The sequence below is a fragment of the Pristiophorus japonicus genome, chromosome 1 (genome assembly GCF_044704955.1).
Source record: "Pristiophorus japonicus isolate sPriJap1 chromosome 1, sPriJap1.hap1, whole genome shotgun sequence".
NCBI classification, from domain to species: domain Eukaryota; kingdom Metazoa; phylum Chordata; class Chondrichthyes; family Pristiophoridae; genus Pristiophorus; species Pristiophorus japonicus.
In genome coordinates, this window is record NC_091977.1 from 227,751,942 (window position 1) to 227,771,365 (window position 19,424).

At 43.8% G+C, this 19,424-nt stretch overlaps 1 protein-coding gene across 1 annotated transcript in view; it reads right to left on the reverse strand.

The window, feature by feature from the left end:
- trpm3 (transient receptor potential cation channel, subfamily M, member 3) overlaps positions 1 to 19,424 on the reverse strand; it is a 223,540-nt gene that overhangs the window by 190,030 nt on the left and 14,086 nt on the right. Inside the window, exons 5-6 of the mRNA XM_070887456.1 lie at positions 17,210 to 17,384; positions 10,241 to 10,364 (exon numbers count right to left, since the gene is read on the reverse strand). Of these exons, the coding sequence (XP_070743557.1) occupies positions 10,241 to 10,364; positions 17,210 to 17,384 (299 nt within the window). The remainder of the gene's footprint in view (positions 1 to 10,240; positions 10,365 to 17,209; positions 17,385 to 19,424) is intronic.

A 19,424-nucleotide genomic window follows, 5' to 3' on the forward strand; every position in this document is an offset into this window, starting at 1 on the left:
ATATTAACTGGTGTGTCAACTGCTCATTTATCAAATTAATCTCAAGCAGATCACTCACAAATGATTGCAGAATCTTATGAACATTCACTTTCAAATTAAAAGTTGGTTTGTTCAAATTACACTAGAAACTTATGGCTGAGAATTAAGGAGATTTTTTCAAGGAACATACTTTTGTATAAAAACAAGACTAAGTCTGGTATCTCACACTGTTTGATGCAATGCACACTGAGGCCGGAATCTTACCAGTCCTGGGAGTGCAAGTATGGAGGCGGGCCCGCTGTCAAAATGGCTGTGATTGACAGTGGGACGAAAGTCTGCTCTGAACCCGCCTCCTTGTGAATTTCCCAAGTGCCGGCTCTGCCTGTGGATTGCAGAGCCGACACTAAGCAGCGTGTCAGGCAATGGAGATAGTTAAGAAGCTGCTTAAAGGTATTTAAGCAGCATTTTTCCAAGTTTTTTACGAGGTTCCCGTCCCTCGGCGAACACGTCAGATAAGTGTGTCTGGTTCTCAACAACTAGTTGTTAGCTACAGAAGTGGTATAACTGCTACCATTTCACAGCTGTTCAATTTCCAATATTAGAAGCTGGAGCCTTCAGGATTTAGAAAAACCTTTCAGCTTTATAGCGGTTTGAAGTGTTTGCAGTGAACTTTCTATCCAGTGTCACCTCCTTGGAGCAACCTCGCTCATCATTGATCGCTTCTGTCATCTCAACTTCAGCTGCCATCTATTCTATCAGCATCAGTGCCTTTGCAAATACCTCACATTGGTCCTCAGAATCCCACCACAATCAGTGCCAACACCAACCTCACCAGGCACACTATCATCACCAGGCACACCAGAATCACCAACACCACCAACCTTCTCTGTAATCACCAGATGCTGCGAAGGACACAGGGCATCAGCACCTGGGAGGCCAGGGATCCTTACAATGCCCTGGCCATTCCTTTCACACTCATCCCCATTAGGGAGGGGGGGCTGGGGGTACCATTATGTCTCACCATTCACTACAACTCGCTAAGCCACTTCCAAAGGTGCACGCACATCTGTCCAAAAGGGCAAAGTGTTGAAAATAAAGATTTCAATGTTTGACAACACATTAGCAGAAACTTTATATCAGTATTGGCGAAACCACTATGTAATTTTAAAGACCTCTATCAGGTCATCCCCTCAGCCTTCTCTTTTCCAGAGAATGAAAATGAACAAGAAAGGCTTTCAGAAAGAATTCCTTTGATAGGTGTGTCTTTGTGCTCAAGAAAAATAGGTCCATGATTTTTCTAGAAATATGAACATGAGTCAATCCTCATGAACCAGTTTACGTCATCAGTATACATAGCAACTGAGCAATTCTTCCCCTCCTCCCTTGAGTGTGAGAATAAAAAAATCATCTGTGGATAGGTTGTGTTCAATCTTGTTAGGGTTTGACTTCGTTTGTTAACAGTCCTACTGATTGCATTTTATTTTCTAGTTAGGTGGGTATTAACAAAACTTACAAAGTCAAGATGTTTCATGAATTTTTATGAAGCAAAACTGCACACCAAAAATTATGATTAAGTAATATTAAAAAAAATGCTCAACATTCACAAAACACAGCAAATAATACATCACAACATTTAAATCACAAAATACAATATAGAATGTGCATAACAAAAGCAAAACAGGTTAACATATATTGTAGAAAAAGGAAAATTATTCGAACAAAGAATTTATAATATACAAATGGAAAAGAAAGTAAATACAGAGAGGCCGAAATTGATGGCCTTACCGCCCACTTCTGCCGACTGCCGCCGACATTCCTCCTCGAATTGCGCCCTGTGCCAGTTTCAATTTGGTATGGAGCGAGCGGGAGGGGAGAACCACCGGGAACCGCCCGCTGACATCAGCGGACGGCCAAGTGGCGCAACTGACCTACGGCCCGGCGAGATGCCAGACTGGTGCAGGCGAGAGTCGGCAGGAGTCGGTGCCAGAACGGGGGTGGACCACGGTGAGGAGGCTGGTCTGTCCCCGATGGTGAGTGTGAAGAACCTGAAAAAAAGGTTAGTAAACAACTTTTAAAAGTTCTCTTTACAGCGACTTACCTTGAGGGGGTCCGCTGAAGGTCTGTCGATGTTTTTTTTAATGCTTTTTATTTGTAGCACTTTGACCCTCCATGGGTCCGACTCCATCCTCGGCGGCACTTGGGTGGCAAGTGCTTTTATCGCCGAGAATGAGAGCTCCCGTCCGCTGCCGCTCAGATTGACGGCGTAAGTCCCTCTTTTGCTGCCGGCCGCCCTTTCAAGGACTTTTTTGCCAAAAACCCTGCCCAGAGTCCCGTCAGGTATGTCGGCGGCCATCGGCGGTCCTTTGGGCGGCCCTTGGCCTTCACCAATTTCGGCCCCGTGCATGCCTTTAGACAAAAATACTTAATAATTATGGGTATAACAATATGGCCTTTTGCGCATCCCCGAGATCCATCGCCTCAACATTGGTGGCCGTGCCTTCAGCATCCTAGCTCTGAACTTCCCTCCCTCCATCTCTCTCTCCCTCCTCCTTTAAGGTGCTCCTTAAAACCTACCTCTTTGATAAAGTTTTTAATTCCCTGGCGTAATGTGGTTTCGGTGTCAATTTTTTGTCTGATGATCACTCCTGTGAAGTACCTCGGAATGTTTTTACTGCGTTAAAGGCGCTATACAAACGCAATTTGCTGTTGTCAACAAGGCTGGAGTTTCAGACTAATATAAGCTTGCACTGAAAGAACACAATATACCTGTACAACAGAATCCTTCAACCACTATCATGTCATCACTTCACCTCACCTTGTAAGTGCACCAGGTCTCTGCTGAGGATGATTATTTTTAACAAATTCAAAATTGTCAATATTTTGTTTGGGAGGCAGTGGTGATGGAGGGTCATCTGGAGTAACTGGTAGAAAAGTGTTATTGTAACAAGTCTTGAATGTAATCTTGTTCTGCTGGTTAAATGCAAATTGCCAAGCCTGGAACTTAAAAGGTTGGTTTTGAGATGGAGAGCTGAGCGTACTATAAGTTACCATCTTAGGGAGATTGAAGAAACAAAGCTGCTTCCAAGATTAATTTGAATGAACATTTCGCTATAAGGCTGTGTGCTATCAATAGCCTATTCTACAGAGACCGTGCCAGCTCAGTTCTGTGCCTGTCAATGTTGCTTAGCATTAGAAGGTCGCACTGCTGTTATGGCACTCTCAATAGCCACCCCTCCCCCGCACAAGCCCTGCTCCCCCTCCCCATCCCCTCCCCCACCCCCTCCCCCTCACCACCCCCCCTCCCCATTCCCTCCCACCATCCCCTCCCCCTCACCATCCCTTCCACCACCCCCAACCCCTCCCCCTCACCACCCCCCTCCCCATCCCATTCCCTCCCCCTCCCCTCCCACCATCCCCTCCCCCTCACCATCCCCTCCCCCTCACCATCTCCTCCCCCTCACCATCCCCTCCCACCATCCCCTCCCCCTCACCACCCCTCCCCCTCCCCCTCACCATCCCCTCCCCCTCACCACCCCCTCCCCCCCTCACCATCCCCTCCCCATCCCCTCTCACCATCCCCTCTCACCATTCCCTCCCCCTCACCATTCCCTCCCCCTCACCATCCCTTCCCCCTCACCATCCCTCCCCCTCACCATTCCCTCCCCCTCACCATTCCCTCCCCCTCACCATCCCCTCCCCCTCACCATCTCCTCCCCCTCACCATCTCCTCCCCCTCACCATCCCCTCCCCCTCACCATCCCCTCCCCCTCACCATCCCACCCCCCTCACTAAAGATGCAATGGTCACCAATCTATGCTCCTACAGCCCTCTGTTAAAAATACTTTCTCCTAGCCTTTCTCCTTACTCTCTGTGACAATTTTAAATTGAAGGCATCTCGTCACTCCCACCCCAACCAGAGGAATTAGTCTTTCCTTATTCACCTTATCAAGCGCTTCATCATTTTAAAAAGCTCTATGAAATCTCCTCTTAGCCCTCACTGCTCCAATACCTCAAGTCTGTGTTGATGACAATAGTTTCACATTGTGGGCCCATCCCAAAGGATCCATGCTATACACACTCTGTGACTTCAGTATCCTTTCTGTATTGGAACCCCAAAATTACGCAACACTGTAATTCGGATCTCGCCACAGTTTGGTTCTATATTATCAATACTTCTTCATCCAAAATTATATTGGCCTTTCTTTAAGGCTTTATCTACTTGCTTATCTACAAGTCCCACTCCAGAGACTTGAGCTCAAAAATCCAGGTGGACACTGCCAGTGACAGTACTGAGGGAGTGCTGCACTGTCAGAGGTGCCGTCTTTCAGATGAGGTGTTAAACCGAGGCCCCATCTGTTCTCTCAGAGGTGGACATAAAAGATTCCAATGCGCTATATTAAAGGAGAGCTGGAGGGTTCTCCCCGATGTCCTGACTAATATTTATCCCTCAATCAACACTACAAAAACAGATTATCTGGTCATCATCACATTGCTGCTTGTGGGAGCTTGCTGTACGTAAATTAGCTGCCACCTTTCCTACATGACAACAGTGACTACACTTCAAAAGTACTTCAATGGCTGTAAAGCACTTTGAGACTTCCTGAGGTCGTAAGAGGCACTATAGAAATGCAACTCTTTCCTTTTAATTGAACATTCAGGGTTTATGTATCTGAACCCCTAGCTTTGTTTCTCTGATCATAAGCTTCAGTGCCTTTCTATGGCGTGTATACTCCCTTCTCTGCTGTTCCTCCCAAAAATGAAGTACTTTATGCTTATCCACAGTAAAAGGGCATCTTCCACCTGTCTGTTCATTCTGCTAACCTGTCGAGGTCATCCTGAAATCTTTGACAACGCTCCTTCCTCATTGTTGGTCAAAACCTCTACTTTTGTGTTGGCAGAAAATATTGAAATTGTTTTCCCTATGCCCAAATCATCCATTTCTATCAAGAATAAAAGTAGACCTCCAGGGTCCACCACTTCCAACCTTCCTTCAATCTGAGGAACACCCTAACTCTTTGCTTCCGGCCTGTCAACCAACTTACTATCCACACTGCTACATTTCCTGAATATTTTCAAACACACTTCTCATGAGGCACTTTATTAAACACCTTCTGAAAGTTCATCTGCTGCATTTCCTTCATCCAGCTAATCAATCATTCACCTCTTCCAAACACTATTTCGAAGAACAGAGAGTACTCCCTAGTGTCCTGGCCAGTTTTTATCCCTCAACCAACACCTAAAAAACGATTATCTGGTCATTATCACATTGCTGTTTGTGGGACCTTGCTGTGTGCAAATTGGCAGCTGGGTTTCCTACTTCAACAGTGACTACAAAAGTACTTCATTGGCTGTAAAGCCCTTTGGGACATCCTGAGGTCGTGAAAGGTGCTATATAAATGCAAGTCTTTCTTTCCTTTATTGGATTGATCAAACATGGCTTGCCAACAACAAATCCACGTTGGCCATACTTGATTAATTCTCACTCATTTTATCTTGAAACTCTTTTGAGTTTACCTGAAAATAAACATAAACATTAAAACCATGTCCCCCGCCTGGGTGACACAGCAGACATTTTCAAGGCCCCTTTTTTTTTCTTTTTTTTTCTTCTTTTTTTTTGGGGCGCTAAAATCAAATTTTTCCAGTGCCCCCTATAAAAGGGGAGGGGGACACTAAAAGCACCGGCAATGAAAACAAATTAAACTTTAAAACGTAAAATCAAATTAAAATTTGGTTGCCGGGCGTGATTCATTTTATCTTGAATTATGGATTCAAAGAGTTCACCTGAGGTCCTTGCTGAGGACACTACCTCTGATTTGCCCACCATCTCCATGGGAACATGCTTTGGCTTCCAATTGGTAACCTTTCTAAAATGCCACAGCTGTGATTGCCAGAAACTAAATCAGTTAATTAACATAAAGACAAGCTATTGCTAAGATCAGGCATTAATACTGACAAATCTCCCCACTGCTGTTAATAAAGTCCAATTAACCCACCTGATACTTATTATATCAATGAATTCTACTATCTACTATCAGCAGAAAAAACGACGGTTGGATTTTTTTAATCCAACTTGCAAGGCATAGAAGACAAGAAAAAGCAGAATTTTTGTGAAAACATGCAATCGTTTTGCTTGAAAATAGAATATGTGAGAAAACTGATGCTGAGAAGCTGTTTTAGATGCTGAAAGGCTGTTACCCCTGGCTGGAGAGTCTACAACTAGGGGTCATAGTCTCAGGATAAAGGGTCGGCCATTTAGGACTAAAATGTGGAGAAATTTCTTCACTCAGAAGGTTGTGAATCTTTAGAATTCTCTACCGCAGAGGACACTAAGGGAATTGTGGGATATGGGGGTAGGGTGGGAAAGTGGAGGTGAGGTAGAAGATCTTATTGAATGACGGAGCAGGCTCGAGGGGCCATATGCCCTACTCCTGCTCTTAATTCTTAAGTTCTTAACTATTTTGCAAAACATAATATCTAGCAATGAGAGTGAGATTTGGCAAAGTTAGATCGACTATCTTTAAAGGTATGTGTGCATTGCGTGGGAGTATCAATGATGACCTAGTTAGGAAACAATTGTAGCTTTATTCTGAACGTTGTTCTACTTGAAGATTCCACTACAGGGAGGAAGGAAGCTATTTAACATGAATATAAACTTCAAAGCAGTAGGAAAAATCCTATTTTTGGATTTTTATCAAAAATGCAATTTTCTGAGATGTAATTTGCTTTTTTTTTTAAAAAAGGCATTATGCCTGGTTTTACAAAATAGGTCCTAAACGGAAATTCCTGTACTTTCTATTTGCCTTGTCAAACTGCTGATGTGCTGGATATTAAGACTAAGAGCTAATTTCCAAAATTACTTGACCACTTCAAGATAGCATGGAACCTCCATCAATAACACCAAGTTGTAAATACAAATCCTGAAAATATTTTTGCCAAGCATCTTTACACAAAGAGTGGCCTTTCACCCAAGGTTTCTTACTGCCATCCGGAATTAAATATGGAAAGGAGACCAAAAGATGATAAAGATAAATAAATTAAGGAAGGAAAAGAGAAAAAGAAAATCATGAAAATGAGTACATCCAAAAAAGATACGGCTTCATCTCAGTAAAAGATTCCATTTTGCCTATCTCTTCTAAAAGTTAAGTATCCTGGAATATTTAATTCCCAACCTTGGTCAATTTGCAGCCATGTCTCCGTAATGGCCATTAGATCAAACTCATTCATTTTGATCAGCACTATTAATTCATCTATTTTGTTGAGAATGCTTCATGCATTTAGATAAAGTGCCTTTAGCTTTGACTTTTTTCTATTTTTCAATGATGTCACCTTAGTCATTGATGCCCTATTATCTTTGTTACTCTCTCTGTCCCTTCCTGACCCACTCTGCTTATTTTACCCCAAATTCTGCTATGCTCTAGAGCTTTGACATTTCTCTTGCTGCTTTTAACTTTGGGGGCAAAAACACAAAGGCAGAATATTATCTGAATGGCAGCAGATTAGGAAAAGGGGAGGTGCAACGAGACCTGGGTGTCATGGTACATCAGTCATTGAAAGTTGGCATGCAGGTACAGCAGGCGGTGAAGAAGGCAAATGGTATGTTGGCCTTCATAGCTAGGGGATTTGAGTATAGGAGCAGGGAAGTTTTATTGCAGTTGTATAGGGTCTTGGTGAGGCTTCACCTGGAATATTGTGTTCAGTTTTAGTCTCCTAATCTGAGGAAGGATGTTCTTTCTATTGAGGGAGTGCAGCGAGGGTTCACCAGACTGATTCCCGGGATGGCAGGACTGACATATGAGGAGAGATTGGATCGCCTATATTCCCTGGAGTTTAGAAGGATGAGAGGGGATTTCATGGAAACATATAAAATTCTGACGGGACTGGACAAGTTAGATGCAGGAAGAATGTTCCTGATGTTGGGGAAGTCTGGAACCAGAGGACACAGTCTAAGGATAAGGGGTAAGCCATTTAGGACTGAGATGAGGAGAAACTTCTTCACTCAGAGTTGTTAACCTGTAGAATTCCCTACCGCAGAGAGTCGTTGATGCCAGTTCATTGGATCTATTCAGGAGGGAGTTAGATATGGCCCTTACGGCTAAATGGATCAAGGGGTATGGAAAGAAAGCAGGAAAGGGGTACTGAGGTGAATGATCAGCCATGATCTTATTGAATAGTGGTGCAGGCTCGAAGGGCCGAATGGCCTACTCCTGCACCTATTTTCTATGTTTCTATATGGGGATAATGCGGGAAGGTGGAGTTGAGGTAGAAGATCAACCATGATCTTGTTAAATGGTGGAGCAGACTCAAAGGGCCGAATGGCCTACTCCTGTTCCTAATACTTATATCATAGTATTTGATGAGATTTACACAAGTTACGTGACAACTTAAATCAGTTTTGACTGACTCGTTGGAGTTTTTAAATGCATTGAAGGGAGGGAGAATTTAACAGTTTACTTTGTTTTACTTGTGAAGCATGTGAAGCACCTTGGGACGTTTCACTACATTAAAGGCGCTATATAAATAGTTGTTGTTGTGCTTATTTGCCTCCCTGAGGATATTAATTAAGATCAGTAGAATCAATGACAGGATTGCCCTGGAATCTCCAGAAATTGAAGACTAATCTGCAGGACACTGCTGGGAGCAACACCCGGGAGAACAATCACAGGGGCATTAAAAAGTGTGTTTTTTTTGCCATTTTCTTTGAACAGTTATAAAAATATTGAAAATGGGGATAAAAGGTTCTTTTGACTGACAGTCAAGAATCATCCAATCGGCTTGCCAACTGGCAGGGGGTGGTGGTGTACTACGAGGATGGATGTGTTGAGTGAGTGACCAATGGTGGCAGTGTGGGAGCAGGACAGTTGAAGGCAGGAGCTGATAAGATGAACCAGGGAGCACTGCACTGTTGGCGGTGCCGCTGTTCAGATGAAACTGTTAAACTGAGGCCCCGTCTGCTCTCTCAGGTTGATGTAAAAGATCTCTTGACACTATTTTGAAGGAGAGCAGGGGTTTTCCCTGGTGTCCTGGCCAATATTTATCCCTCATTCAACATCACTAAAACTGATTATCTTGTCATTATCACATTGCTGTTTGTGGGAGCTTGCTGTGTGCAATTTAGCTGCCGCCTTTCCTACACTATAAAAGTGACTACACTCCAAAAGCACTTCATTAGCTGTAAAGCACTTTGGAATGTCCTGAGGTCATGAAAGATGCTATAGAAAGGCAAATCTTTCTTTTGATTCAATTATACTGGACTCTCCGTTCGTTTGAGATAATGTCACCATACTGATGTCCATCTTAAAGCTTACGTACATTTAAATCAAGCTACCCTCTGGAAAGAGTAACAATTAACTTTGTGGTTTTGATATAGTTAATGAATTGGCAGGTTTTGTAGCTCCAAGTTATGTGCCTTCTTAAAATTCTTACAGCTGCTCAGTGTCTGCAAAGTTAAAATAAAGGACATTATTCCCATTTGTTGTGTAAACTTTCCACTGAATGACAAAACGAGTTGAACAGATAACAGGAGGTGAATGACTGAGGTTTCACTGGCAGCAGATGAGCAACATAAAATTAACAGTAAAATTGTAGATATAATAATCAATATTTTAAATGAATCAGCATTATAATAGGTCCACTATATGTCAGAATTGAGTAAATTAGCTTAGGTTGAGGAATTACTTTATCATAGAATCTTACAGTGCACAGAATGAGGCCATTCAGCCCATCGTGCCGGCTCTTTGAAAGAGCTATCCAATTAGTCCCATTCCTCCTGCTCTTTCCCCATAGCCCTACAAATGTTTCCCCTTCAAGTATTTATCCTATTCCCTTTTCAAAGTTACTATTGGATCTGCTTCCACCATCCTTTCAGGTAGTGCTTTCCAGATCACAACAACTCGATGCGTAAAAACAAATTCTCCTTCTCTTCACACTGGTTCTTTTTCCAATTATCTTATGCCAAATATAACAGACTTGATCTGACTTCTCTCTTTCACTAAAAACGGATACTAATTTCAGAATCCCTGAAAATAGCAATATTCTGCAATTTTAATGAGCGTTATAATTAAGCTACAAACTTGCTCCAATAGGTTGAATAATCCTCCTCTCTCCACCTGTCCAAAGCGCTACACTGGGGAGAGCAAAGAGTTAGTAGTGACTGTATCTCGGTAGAACTCTGACCAGCTGAATTGTGCCTGCGGTCTGCGTCTCTCCATATCGCCGTAGACTGCGCCCGATGTGGGACTCCCAGCCGAGTTGCTTCACTCACCAATTCCTTCTTTTTCATGCATTCCATTAAAATTATAAAGAGATGCTGGGCCTGGGTGCGACTATAGTTGAAGGTCTTCTGAATGGTGACCAGCAGTTGGTCTCTCAAAGATTCATTGATAACCCTGGATTGTACAAAAAACAAAGGATTGAGCCTTTAGAATAGACTGTGGTATGGCACATAGGAACATTAGGAATTGGAGGAGGCCTTTCAGCCCTCAAGCTGTTCCACCATTCAATTAGATCATAGAATCATAGAATAGTACCATATAGAAGGAGGCCATTCGGCCCATCGAGTCTGGGCCGGCTCTTTCCAAGAGCAATCAAGTTAGTCCCACTCCCCGTCTATTTCTCCATATCCTTGCAATTTTTTGTCCTTCGGGTATTTATCTGATTCCCTTTTGAAGGCTACTATTAAGAACATAAGAAATAGGAGCAGGAGTAAGCCATCTGGCCCATCGAGCCTGCTCCGCCATTTAATAAGATCATGGCTGATCTGATCTTGGCCTCAGCTCCATTTCCTTGCACACTCCCCATAACCCTTCACTCCCTTATTGTTCAAAAATCTGTCTATCTCCATATTAAATATATTCAATGACTCAGCCTCCACAGTTCTCTGGGGCAGAGAATTCCACAGATTTACGACCCTCTGAGAGAAGAAATTTCTCCTCATCTCAGTTCTAAATGGGCGACCCCTTATTCTGAAACTATACCCCCTAGTTCAAGATTCCCCCACGAGTGGAAACATCCTCTCTGCATCTACCTTGTCGAGCCCCCTCATTATCTTATATGTTTCAATAAGATCACCTCTCATTCTTCTAAACTCCAATGAGTATAGGCCCAACCTGCTCAACCTTTCTTCATAAGTCAACCCCTTCATCTCTGAAATCAACCTAGTGAACCTTCTCTGAAGTGCCTCCAATGCAAGTATATCCTTCCTTAAAATAAGGATACCAAATGCTGTGGTCTCACCAATACCCTGTACAGTTGTAGGAGGACTTCCCTGCTTTTATACTCCATTATATTGAATCTATGTCCACCACCCTATCGAGCAGTGCACTCCAAATCCTAACCATTCATAGCGTCAAAGTAAATTAGCTTAGGTTGAGAAATCATGACTGATCTGTATTTTAACTCCATCCTTGGTTCCATATCCCTTAATACCCCATGCCTAACAAAAATCTATCAATCTCAGTTTTGAAATTTTCAATTGACCCCCAGCCTCAACAACTCTTTGTCTCACTTTTAGCCAAACTATTGGAGGTAACATTTTAAAATGTAATGTTATTTCTTTCAGCAGGATGGGATACCAAGTAAAGTCAATTTTGATTTATTTCTGTTCTGTGTGAGTTGGTTATTACCTAGCAACCGAGAAACTCTATATTCATAATTAACGGGGCAGATTTTGCGGCTGGAAGCATAGCTACATAGTATGCCACCGGCATCCGAATAGAATACGAACTTACCTGATGGGGCCCTCCTTCGTGAGCTTGCTCTCTGATGCTGCGTACTCAAGGGCAGTGTAATGGCCCACGGATCCCGGCTCGCAGTATGCGTGGAAGCGTACCTGGGATCATGTGTGGGCCTGGTGCTTCAATCAGTACACTGAAAGGAAAGTATCTACCTCCAATACTGGTAACTTCATTTATATTGCATTTCACCTGATGTATTTTCAGAATAATTATAAGAACTAGGAGAATAACTAGGGGGAGTGTTTGCTAGTGCTGTTGGGGAGGATTTAAACTAATATGGCAGGGGGATGGGAACCAATGCAGGGAGACAGAGGGAAACAAAAAGGAGACAAAAGCAAAAGACAGAAAGGAGATGAGGAAAAGTGGAGGGCAGAGAAACCCAAGGCAAAGAACAAAAAGGGCCACTGTACAGCAAAATTCTAAAAGGACAAAGGGTGTTAATAAAACAAGCCTGAAGGCTTTGTGTCTTAATGCAAGGAGTATCCGCAATAAGGTGGATGAATTAATTGTGCAAATAGATGTTAACAAATATGATGTGATTGGGATTACGGAGACGTGGCTCCAGGATGATCAGGGCTGGGAACTCAACATTCAGGGGTATTCAACATTCAGGAAGGATAGAATAAAAGGAAAAGGAGGTGGGGTAGCATTGCTGGTTAAAGAGGAGATTAATGCAATAGTTAGGAAAGACATTAGCTTGGATGATGTGGAATCTATATGGGTAGAGCTGCAGAACACCAAAGGGCAAAAAACGTTAGTAGGAGTTGTGTACAGACCTCCAAACAGTAATAGGGATGTTGGGGAGGGCATCAAACAGGAAATTAGGGGTGCATGCAATAAAGGTGTAGCAGTTATAATGGGTGACTTTAATATGCACATAGATTGGGCTAGCCAAACTGGAAGCAATACGGTGGAGGAGGATTTCCTGGAGTGCATAAGGGATGGTTTTCTAGACCAATATGTTGAGGAACCAACTAGGGGGGAGGCCATCTTAGACTGGGTGTTGTGTAATGAGAGAGGATTAATTAGCAATCTCATTGTGCGAGGCCCCTTGGGGAAGAGTGACCATAATATGGTGGAATTCTGCATTAGGATGGAGAATGAAACAGTAATTTCAGAGACCATGGTCCAGAACTTAAAGAAGGGTAACTTTGAAGGTATGAGGCGTGAATTGGCTAGGATAGATTGGCGAATGATACTGAGGGGGTTGACTGTGGATGGGCAATGGCAGACATTTAGAGACCGCATGGATGAAGTACAACAATTGTACATTCCTGTCTGGCGTAAAAATAAAAAGGGGAAGGTGGCTCAACCGTGGCTATCTAGGGAAATCAGGGATAGTATTAAAGCCAAGGAAGTGGCATACAAATTGGCCAGAAATAGCAGCGAACCTGGGGACTGGGAGAAATTTAGAACTCAGCAGAGGAGGACAAAGGGTTTGATTAGGGCAGGGAAAATGGAGTACGAGAAGAAGCTTGCAGGGAACATTAAGGCGGATTGCAAAAGTTTCTATAGGTATGTAAAGAGAAAAAGGTTGGTGAAGACAAACGTAGGTCCCCTGCAGTCAGAATCAGGGGAAGTCATAACGGGGAACAAAGAAATGGCAGACCAATTGAACAAGTACTTTGGTTCGGTATTCACTAAGGAGGATACAAACAACCTTCCGGATATAAAAGGGGTCAGAGGGTCTAGTAAGGAGGGGGAACTGAGGGAAATCTTTATTAGTCGGGAAATTGTGTTGGGGAAATTGATGGGATTGAAGGCCGATAAATCCCCAGGGCCTGATGGACTGCATCCCAGAGTACTTAAGGAGGTGGCCTTGGAAATAGCGGATGCATTGACAGTCATTTTCCAACATTCCATTGACTCTGGATCAGTTCCTATGGAGTGGAGGGTAGCCAATGTAACCCCACTTTTTAAAAAAGGAGGGAGAGAGAAAACAGGGAATTATAGACCGGTCAGCCTGACCTCAGCAGTGGGTAAAATGATGGAATCAATTATTAAGGATGTCATAGCAGTGCATCTGGAAAATGGTGACATGATAGGTCCAAGTCAGCATGGATTTGTGAAGGGGAAATCATGCTTGACAAATCTTCTAGAATTTTTTGAGGATGTTTCCAGTAAAGTGGACAAAGGAGAACCAGTTGATGTGGTATATTTGGACTTTCAGAAGGCTTTCGACAAGGTCCCACACAAGAGATTAATGTGCAAAGTTAAAGCACATGGGATTGGGGGTAGTGTGCTGACGTGGATTGGGAACTGGTTGTCAGACAGGAAGCAAAGAGTAGGAGTAAACGGGTACTTTTCAGAATGGCAGGCAGTGACTAGTGGGGTACCGCAGGGTTCTGTGCTGGGGCCCCAGCTGTTTACATTGTACATTAATGATTTAGACGAGGGGATTAAATGCAGTATCTCCAAATTTGCGGATGATGCTAAGTTGGGTGGCAGTGTGAGCTGCGAGGAGGATGCTATTAGGCTGCAGAGTGACTTGGATAGGTTAGGTGAGTGGGCAAATGCATGGCAGATGAAGTATAATGTGGATAAATGTGAGGTTATCCACTTTGGTGGTAAAAACAGAGAGACAGACTATTATCTGAATGGTGACAGATTAGGAAAAGGGAAGGTGCAACGAGACCTGGGTGTCATGGTACATCAGTCATTGAAGGTTGGCATGCAGGTACAGCAGGCGGTTAAGAAAGCAAATGGCATGTTGGCCTTCATAGCGAGGGGATTTGAATACAGGGGCAGGGAGGTGTTGCTACAGTTATACAGGGCCTTGGTGAGGCCACACCTGGAGTATTGTGTACAGTTTTGGTCTCCTAACTTGAGGAAGGACATTCTTGCTATTGAGGGAGTGCAGCGAAGGTTCACCAGACTGATTCCCGGGATGGCGGGACTGACCTATCAAGAAAGACTGGATCAACTGGGCTTGTATTCACTGGAGTTCAGAAGAATGAGAGGGGACCTCATAGAAACGTTTAAAATTCTGACGGGTTTAGACAGGTTAGATGCAGAAAGAATGTTCCCAATGTTGGGGAAGTCCAGAACCAGGGGTCACAGTCTAAGGATAAGGGGTAAGCCATTTAGGACCGAGATGAGGAGAAACTTCTTCACCCAGAGAGTGGTGAACCTGTGGAATTCTCTACCACAGAAAGTAGTTGAGGCCAATTCACTAAATATATTCAAAAGGGAGTTAGATGAAGTCCTTACTACTCGGGGGATCAAGGGTTATGGCGAGAAAGCAGGAAGGGGGTACTGAAGTTTCATGTTCAGCCATGAACTCATTGAATGGCGGTGCAGGCTAGAAGGGCTGAATGGCCTGCTCCTGCACCTATTTTCTATGTTTCTATGTTTCTAACTATCAGGGATGTGAAAGAAGCCAGAATTGCAAGAGTGCAGAGATCTCGGGAGTTTGTAGGGCTAGAGGAGGTGTTACAGGCACAGTGAGTAGGCAGCAGGGATAGAGGGGGTAAGTGATTGCCCTAATTATACCTGCTCTGCCCCCTCCCCCAACCACCCCCCTCCCCGCTGGTTTCCGCCGGTAAAAATTGGTGCCTATGAGTTAGAACTATCTCCATTGATGTCCATGGGTGTAATATTCGTCGGTTTCCTGACTAGCATAGTAGGTTAAAATTTCCCACCATTCATTTCTAAGACCTGTGTCAGACTAGTGAGATGAAAGTCTTTGACAGCTGCAAGGGTCCAGTGCTACTGATGTGAATACACAGATGAAAGCAAGTTATAATGTGACACTAATTGGTAGTAAATTGACAGTCTGACATCATAGTTGTGTATCTTTGATATTCTCTACCCAGAGTACTGTGAACACTCAGTTGTTGAATATATTCGAGACAGAGCGCGATAGATTTTTGGATACCAATAGAATCATAGGATACGGGCAATGTTCCTGTGAAGGTGCGCGGGCACGCGGCCATGCAGTAATCTGCAAGGTCCCGCAAAGGCCACTCACCAGCTTTTACACTGTAAATACCATGCATGTGCAGAAATTTAAAGGGGCCACGCATTAAAAGAAACAGACTGCGCAGAACAAAATGTAGCTTACAAGCAACATTGGATATGGGGATAGGGCAGGAAAGTGGAGTTGACGTAGAAATTCAGCCATGATCTTATTGAATGGCGGAGCAGGTTTAACCGTCCATATGACCTACTCCTATTTATTATCTTCTTATAGGACAGGAGGAGGACTAGTGAGAGAAATGGCAATGTCGCACTGGCACCGTGGAGTCACAATCTTGCGAGACTGGGGTTAAAATATGAGACAGAGCAACAGGGATTGTCACATCTCATCTGACCCTCATCACCAGTGCTTGATGCTGACACTGGGTGAAAATGTCATTCTTCAGCACTGACATCTTAAATCTGTGTCCTCTGGTTACTGACTCTCCCACCAGTGAAACAGTTTCTCCCTATTTACTCTATCACAACTCATACTGAACATCTCTATTAAATCTCTCCATAACCTTCTGCATTGGCTGTGTGGAGGCAGCAGTCATTTAGTTTGGCGATAACTCGGATGAACAGAGACAAAGTCAAGAAAATACGGGAAAGGTGGCGGAAGGAGACTTGGAAATGCCGTAGGGTCAGTGAGAGGTTAAAAATTAAACATTGTGAAAATTACCCCAACCCACAGTGGCAGGGGTGGTTTGTGAGGTGTGTGAAGGTCATGTCTTGGAGAGGCGGGACGCTTCATTATATTTAAATCTGGCTCCCGTGGTGCAGTTGGAAGCTGATTTAAATTTAAATGCAGCCATCCATTTTTTCCAGGGCTCGGGAAACTCGGCAGCGAAAGGGAGACGGGAGCCGCTGGATCCAGCAGGTAAATGCCTTTTAGGGCGCTGCTTGTGGGTCAGGAGGAGCAGGAGTGCTTCCCGCACACCTTGCTGGCCTCTCAAGTAAATCTGCATGCGATCGTTGCCTTTCCACACTGCTGCGATCGCCCAAACCCCCACCTCCAAACCTCGATCTTTCCCTCCCGATTGCTAGGCTCCGACCCCAATCCCAGCCCTGACCCATCAAGCCCCGATCGTCTCTGATTTCCGGGGATCGTCCCCAAAGGTCCCTGGCAATACAGCCTTCTGCCACAAGCTTTCCCGCCCGACTGACAGATAGCCTGTCAATCTGGCCGGCTTTGGGCAGGAAACAGAGTAAAAATATTCAGTAGGGCCTCCACGTTCCCGGGACCTTCTGGTTCCCCCAACACCAACCCCCGCAAACAGGCTTCCCCACTCCTTCCCTGTCTCCCTGTAAATATCGTGGCCCTTAGCTATTTCTGTGCACTCATTATATAGCATCACAAAATCACATTGTTCAACTCATCAAAGCCTGCGTCATTTGTTTCTTCCCAACATTAGCCGCCGTGGCTAATCGTGTTCATTCCTGTGCCCCTTAACATCCCTCTTTTCCTTCAAGAAACTATCTAATTCCACAGAACTGACAGTTTAAGGTGAAAGGCGTGGCGTATTTTTTTTGTCACTTACCCACCGTCCTCGGAATACTTGTGAGCGAAGGCGAGGATGTCTGAAGCCCGCCCACTGCCATCACAGACCACCACGGGCACGGGGGGAGTGTCTCGCAGGTACTCCAATACGATGGAGATTACGTTGGGTCCACCTTCCACAATGAGAGCCACCACTGGAACTCCTTGGCCAATCCCTGGAGAGAGACATCAGGTCCAGAGGCAAGGTCAAGAAGCCAAAGTGAATCAAACTGGCTGTCACATAGTTACATCGAGTTTACAGCACAACTCTCCGGGTAAAGTCATTTCTCCTGAATTCCCTACTGGATTTATTAGTGACCATCTTATATTTATGGCCCCTAGTTGTGGTCTTACCCACAAGTGGAAACATCTTCTCTACATCTACCCTATTAAACCTTTTTATAATTTAAGAAACATTTATCAGGTTACCCCTCAGCATTCTTATTTCTGGAGAAAAGATCCCCAGCCTGTTCAGTCTTTCCTGATAGGGATAACCTTTCAGTTCTGGTATCATACCAGTAAATCTTTTTTGCACCTTCTCGAGTGGCTCTATATCCTTTTTAAAATATGGAGACCAGAATTGTGCACAGTACCCTATATAAGTTTAACATAACTTCTCTGCTTTTCAATTCTATCCCCCAGTGCTTGGTTTGCTTTTTTTAAATGGCCATATTAACCATCTATTATGTGTTCCATTTCCTATTGATGAGAGGATTGCAAGGCAGCACATTTTTATTATCCGTACCACACTACAATGAGGAGAAATTAAATGCACAGAACTATGTCATTTAGTTCACAGGTTTGTTTAAATTAATTTTTTTTTAAACTGCTGTCTATTAAGCACTTCTTTCTGCTCAGATGCACACTCAGCTTGATGCCAACCTTTCAAAACCCAAAACAAACTGAAGGGATAGAGTGAGAGAAAAAATACCAGACGACTTAGTCAAAGACGAAAAGCAGATGAATTGGTTATCTAAATGCGACATCTAGGCTCCAATGGAACAACAAATCTGAGGTGTTACCTCTCTGTGAATAGAAAGCTAAGTAAACACGTTGCAGTCACGCAGCATCACGATTCAGCTACGGATCAGCGCCCACTAATAATGTATTTAATCCTGGTAGAGTGATCAAGGGGATGTCACTGATGACAGTTGAACGTCCCTTTGCATTCCCAGCCCCTTCATATATTCTCAGGCATAGGATGACAAAGGGAAGCCCACGGGTCACATGGGTTGATGCATGTGGTGCAGCAAACTAGAAGAAATAAAGAACCTATAGCACCTTTCACAACCTCAGGACGTCCAAAGTGCTTTACAGCCAATGAATTACTGTTTGAAGTGTAGTCACTGTTGTAACGTAGGAAACCCAGCAGCTAATTTGCACACAGCAAGCTCCCACAAACAGCAATGTGATCATGACCAGATAAGCTGTTTTTTAGTGATGTTGGTTGAGGGATAGATATTGTCCAGGACACCGGGGAGAACTCCCCTGCTCTTCTTCGAAATAGTGTGGTGGGATCTTTTATGTCCACCTGAGAAAGCAGACAGGGCCTCGGTTTAATGCCTCATCAGAAATATGGCACCTCCGACAGTGCAGCACTCCCTCAGTCCTGCACTGGGAGTGCCGGCCTAGATTTTGTGTTCAAGTCTCTGGAATGGGATTTGAACCCACAACCTTCTGACTCAGAGGCAAAGGTGCTACCCATTGAATTTCTGTATATTTATTTATAATTCTCTTAGAATCATCGAAATTTCAGCACAGAAGGAGTTAATTTGGCCAATTGTGCTTGCACTGGTGCTAATTTCACATTGGTGCAATTTACTGTAATCCTATTATTCTGTTCTTTCCTGAAAACCCTTAATATTTTTCTGATCCAGGTTTTCATCTAATTACCTCATAAATGCTGTGATTTACTCGGCTTCAAAAGCCACTTATGTCAATACATTCCACGTTCTTATAGAATCATAGAATCATCATCATCATCATCATCATCATAGGCAGTCCCTTGGGTCGAGGATGACTTACTTCCACACTAGAAATAAGTACTCAGGTGACTGATGAACTCATTTTAAACAGGAAGATGCCTGTGCATGAATTATTTTACTGTGGGGTGCCGTTGCACACCAGTCACCACATGAGCTCGACGGAGCAAGGTACATAGAATAGTACAGCACAGAAGGAGGCCATTTGGCCCATCGAGTATGCGCCGGCTCTTT